The 6000-nt window shown below is 36.8% G+C and overlaps 1 protein-coding gene across 1 annotated transcript; it reads left to right on the forward strand.

The window, feature by feature from the left end:
• The first annotated feature begins 4967 nt into the window (after positions 1 to 4967).
• On the forward strand, positions 4968 to 5303 carry LOC140854270 (uncharacterized). Its single transcript, XM_073249813.1, has one exon. The coding sequence runs from the start codon at positions 4968 to 4970 to the stop codon at positions 5301 to 5303; it is 336 nt and encodes a 111-aa protein (XP_073105914.1).
• The last annotated feature ends 697 nt before the right edge of the window (positions 5304 to 6000 follow it).

Below are 6000 nucleotides of genomic sequence, written 5' to 3' on the forward strand. Positions count from 1 at the left end.
GCTTCTGATTTTAGGAGTTAGTATTGCATTGTATTTCAATTTAGCAAAATCTTGACTAGAATAGTTCTTATGAGGAGTCACAAGATTTATGAAGTTAAGATGCATAATAGATGTTCTGATTAAGAGTTGACAGTTTAACTTTGAAGTCATTCTAAGCATCAAAAGTCAAAGGGATGAATTATACAATAACCATATACTAAGGGTTCTTGAATGTTACTTTGCAATCATTCGGCCTATCCAAACGTTGGGTACCATTGATAGATGGTCATTTTTATTAGTATAGAAATTTATTCTTATGCTACTGACTTAGGTTCGAATATATGGGGTCACACACAAAAGAAGTTTCTATTTGATTAGATGACTGATCAACAATTAAGAATCATTCAAGGGTATAATCATCAATATGATTGATAATTAACCTCATACAAAAGTTATGATAAAATAATTTACTAAGTATTAGTGAATTAATAAAGAATTAATTAGTAATTAGATTGCTATTAGCTCAATTTTATTGAGCAATAAAGTTCGGATCAACTCTAATTGAATTAGATTCAATTAGGCCTGATCCGATTAGGTTATAAGATAACCTAATCATATAGGATATTTTTTTTAGATCATATGCATATTTGATTAATATAATTAATCTAATTTTATTCTGCTGTATTTTATTTTATAAATTTTAAAAATATATGCATGAAATGCCTGCCAGTTTCCTTCAGTGGTATCAAAGCCAAGCTCATTATGACATGATTATATTTATATATTAGATCTAAAATTTAATTTTTTTATTTGTGATATATTAAAATAGATCTTAGTAGCCTAATACTCAGATTGGATTGATCATTAGGCCATCCGATCATAAGAGTAAGCATGATTTAAAGATCCTCTCTTCTTATTTGATGGGGTTCTCTTATGATGTATTGGGGTGCCATGTGATTATATCTCATAAAAAAAAATAGTGAAATAATTTTAGATTAATTTTGATTTGGTATTTGATACATTAGATCTGAAATTAATTAATTTATCATCACATGATCTAATATAAGATATCTTAGATTTAATCAATTGTTGATCACATGTGCTGATTTTTTATACTAAAATTTGAAATCATAAATCAGTTTCGATCAGATTTTTCATGCTTTTTTGATCTATTTTTTGAACAAATTTTTAGATTTATTTTGAACAAATATTTTATGTTTTTTAAATCTGTTTTGAATAGATTTTGCAGAAATTTTTTGAACAGATTTCAGATCTATTTTAGCATAGATTTTGATTTCATTTTGAACAGAATTTTTATGAAATTTTAGATTAGTTTAGAACTAGATTTTTATTTAGATCTGAGTTTTTAAAAAGATTTTTATGAATTCTTAGATCTGAAATTAATGCTTTATATGAAATAAAATTCAGATTCAAATCTAAAATTATTCTATATGAAATCATGTTTAGATTAGATCTAAAAAAGATTTCATAATATGAAACTATTTCAATATCTAATGATCATACACTTAATTGAGATTTAAGTTATGAAAATTAAGAGATCTAGATTTAAGAATCAAAGATCTAAGATATTTCATAAATCATGGGCAATGGGTTAGCTTGAGTCAGATCTTTTAATTGGATTAGACCTAGGGTTAGGATCAAATATAATATGAACTAACTAAAAAAATTGATTAAATCTAATCAAGAGTTGAATTAGATTAAATTAAAATTTTTCTAGATCAAATGTAATAGTTGTAGTTGGTCAAGTCCATATCTTTGATTAGATCAAATAGACCTGACTGTGGCTCAATTGTCAAGCCCGAGTCATTAGACTGATCAAATCGAAATTAATAAACTAATTTGTATCTAAGGTAAGTTCGGCAGTTCAGATCGATGATTTTTAATTAGCAGCCGTTTATCTGACTATTTTGATGGTGTCTAAGGCAAGCTTGGCAGACTCTCTCACCAATTTCACTTATCTGGTCAACTTGGTGATTTATATTTTGATTAGATCGCTTAGTAATTCGAGTTGATCTATATCATTAAGGTTAATCAGTATGACTGATCTAGATGCCTTTGAACCAGCCTGTCTTTAATCTTCTTTATGACTTAGTGAAATCAGTGGGAGGATTTTTGACTGCTGATTAATTTTTTCTCTTTTCTAAAATAATTAACTAGATTCTCTAAATTATTAGGTCTTTAAAATGATAATGTTATGGAGATAACAAAGTCATAGCCTCCCATTAAGATGGATGATAATCTGTCCGATAATCTGATAATCAGTGGAGGCGCTACACGCCTGGTGCTTATCTGTGATTGGAATTATCATTTATAATATGATGATTCAGTTGTACTTTTGAAGGTGATCAGGTTAGTTGAGCCACATTTAGATCTGATCATTTGTTAGTTAGATGCACTGAATTTTGTCATATTAATGGTTGGATCTAATCAGGACTTTCAGTGGAAGCACCACACGTTTGCTGAAGAGGTGCCTGGGATAAAATTAATACTAGAAGTTGTTTGATAAAATAATTGGTTAAAAACTTACCCATAGGTGCACAGGAGTTGATCAAGCCACACTAGGGCCGGTGTGCAGTCTGTGCAGATTCTAGTACTCGATAAGAAATTAAGATAATTTTTTGAATTGAAGGTAGAGGCTACTAATTTGCATAAAATAGTAGAAGAATCTTTGGACTAAAGTCCAAGTCTTTAGACTTAATTTTCATATACTAATTGGTCCTTGCTTTCTTTTCAGTAATGGCTACCACTTTGTCGCTCTGATTATTATTAGATAGTGATAAATTGATGGGGTCTAATTTTGATAGCTGGTATTAAAAATTAAAGATCATCTTGCAGCATGAAAGGATCCTGTATATTTTTATGGATCCTGCATCGAAGGAGCCCGCTCCGAATGCTCATGGTACAGTCCGAGATATTTATCAGAAGTGGCTCAATGATCGTACCATGGTGCATTGCATCATATGGATGGTCATGAATGATGAGTTCAGCTGCGAGTTCGAGGATGCTCAGTGAAGACCTCAGAGAAGCCTTTGCCACCCTTTGGAAGTATCGGATGAAACTAAACACAATGAAGTGCGCTTTCGGAGTAGTCTTCGACAAATTTCTCAGCTTCATGGTTTCCAGTCGAGGAATCGAAGCCAATCTAGAAAAAATTAGGGTCATCCAAAAAATGGCCCCTCCAAGGATGATTAAGGAGATACAGCATCTCGTAGGAAGAATCGCTACCTTAAATCGATTCATTTCGAAGTTTGCTGAATGTTGCTTACCTTTTTTTTGTACTTTGAGACAATCGAAGAGCTTCCAATGGATAGATGAATGCCAAAAAGCCTTCACTGACTTGAAAAGCTATCTTAGTTCCACCCCATTACTTGGTAAGCTTGATCCAGATGAAGAACTATTTTTATACTTATCTATCTCTCCCACAACGATGAGTGTAGTACTGGTCCAAGAACGAGATGGGATCCAGATGCCGATATACTACATCAGTCGGACTTTGAGGGATGCGAAGATCTGGTATTCAAAGCTCGAAAATCTGGCCTACCCCCTCCTTATTGCTGTTCGAAGCTCCGCCCATACTTACAAGTTCACTCGATCATTTTCTTGACAAACCAGCTTTTAAGAAGTATTTTTCATCAGTCAGATACGTCAAGACAAATCACTAAATGGGCGATAGAGCTCTTCAAATTTGATATCCAATATTGGTCACAGCCATCGATCAAAGCTCAAATTTTGACCGACTTCATGGCAGAATGTACCATCCCGGATGAGCTTGGAGAACTCAAGAAAGATGAATCCTAGGAACAGACTCGCAGAGATCCACCCAAGGTTGGTTCAGATGTTTGGGTGCTACATGTGGATGGGTCATCCAACTCCACAGAATCGGGGGCAGGACTAATCCTCTCGGGCCCAAATGGGACCGTCGCCGAATATGCCCTCCATTTCAAGTTTCCAACAATGAATAATGAGGTGAAATATGAAACTTTAGCTGTCGACCTCAGAATCACTAGGGAGCTGGGGATACGAGATCTAAAGATCTGCAGTGACTCCCAGCTGATCGTCGGCCACATCCAAGGTCATTATGAAGCCCGTGGAGAGAATATGATGAAGTACCTTCAAAAGATCTAATGTCCCAGTTTGCAAGTTTTGAAATTCAATAAATACCCAGATCGGAGAACTCTCTTGCAGACCTGTTGTCTAAGCTGGCGACATCGGCACCATCTGAGCTGCCATGAAGGACCTTCTTTGAGGTGCGGAGCAAGCCATGCATAGAGGAGTTGGTGGTGATAATGCAGGTGGATAAAGAGCCCTATTGGATAGACCCCCTCATCGACTATCTTAGAGATAGGACTTTACCGGCAGACCGGAAGGAAGCTCGAAAAATAAGATACCAATCATCTCGATATCTTCTTCATGAAGAAAAATTCTATAAAAGATCGTTCTCTCTACCACTCCTCAAATGTCTGTGGCCTGTTGAAGCCGAGTACGTCCTGAAAGAGGTATATGAAGGTGCATGTGGAAGCCACATCGAAAAGAGGATGTTGGCTTACAAGCTCCTCTGACAAGGCTGTTATTGTCCAACTATGCAACAAGATGCCCAGAACCTAGTCGCGCGATGCGATCGGTGTCAGTAGTACTCAAATATACAACATCTACCTACCGCACCGATCACCCCCATGTGCTCGCCCTGACCGTTCGCACAGTGGAGGATGAATGTCTTTGGCCCTTTTCCTTCAGCATCAGGCTAGCACAAGTTTTTGCTTGTTGCTATTGACTACTTCACCAAATGGGTAGAGATAGAGCCATTGGCTCACATCACTAAAGCAAAGGTGGTAGACTTTGTCTGAAAGTGCATAATATGTCGATTTGGACTTTCTCAAGTGTTAATAACTGATAACGAGCATCAATTCACTGGATCTAGGCTAGAGCAACTTTGTGAGGAGCATAAAATTTTGCATCATTTTATCTCTATGGCTCATCCTCAAGTCGATGGGAAAGCAGAAGTGACCAATAGGACCATCCTGCAGGGCCTGAAACGGAGATTGGGTAGAACAAATGGGGCATGGGCCAACAAGCTTTATCATGTACTGTGGATATATCGGACAATACCGAGAGCACTAACGAGAGACCCCTTTAGCCTCTCCTTTGGAATTGAAGTGGTAGTCTCTGTTGAAATCGGAATCTCGTCAGCACGAGTCGAGAATTATGACGAACTCGTTAATACAGAAAAGCTCCACGCAGATTTGGATTTGCTAGAGGAGGTCCGAGAAAGAGCTCACATCAGAATGGCTGCTTATCAACACTGAGTAGTCTAATACTATAACTCTAAAGTCAGAAAAAAGGACTTCAGGATCGATGATCTAATTCTACACAGAATAGAAGTTTTTCAACCGAACGAATGAGGTAAGCTGGCACCAAATTGGGAAGGTCCCTACCAAATGGATGAAATTATCAAGCCAAGAATTTGTTGCTTAAAATAATTGGATGGAGCCCTACTTCTCCCACCATGGAACTCGGAGAACTTCCGAATGTGCCATCGGTAATGTACTATGCCATTTCTTTCAATGAAGAACTTCTTTCCTCAGGTTGCTTTCTTGTCTGCTTGTCGACTCGTAGCCTCTGACTACCTCAATTATTGAAGACTTCGTCGACTAAGAAATAGAGGCTAACCTGTAGGATCCCAGAGGGCCGAACTTGGCTCTTCAGTGAGTCAGCATCCTGAACATCTTAGTCATACAGGGAGCGGAGGGGAACCTAAAAGGGCCTCCGAAGGACTAACCTATAGAACTCTCGACTTTTAGACAGTATGGCCTTTGATCGACCTAATGTAGAAGGAGCTTTTGATCGATTTTTAGACAATATGATTTATGATCGATCTGATTTTGATCGGTCCAATGTAGAAGGAGCTTTTGATCGACTTTTAGACAATATGATTTTTGATCGATCTGACCTTTGATCGGTCCAACGTAGCAGGAGCCTTTGATCGACTTTTTGATAGCACGA

This window comes from Elaeis guineensis, chromosome 16, assembly GCF_000442705.2.
Source record: "Elaeis guineensis isolate ETL-2024a chromosome 16, EG11, whole genome shotgun sequence".
In the NCBI taxonomy this organism is placed as follows: Eukaryota; Viridiplantae; Streptophyta; class Magnoliopsida; order Arecales; family Arecaceae; genus Elaeis; species Elaeis guineensis.

What these genes read in the sequence shown, in the direction of transcription:
- LOC140854270 (XM_073249813.1), top strand. Translation starts at nt 4,968, where the DNA reads ATGGCTCATCCTCAAGTCGATGGGAAAGCAGAAGTGACCAATAGGACC.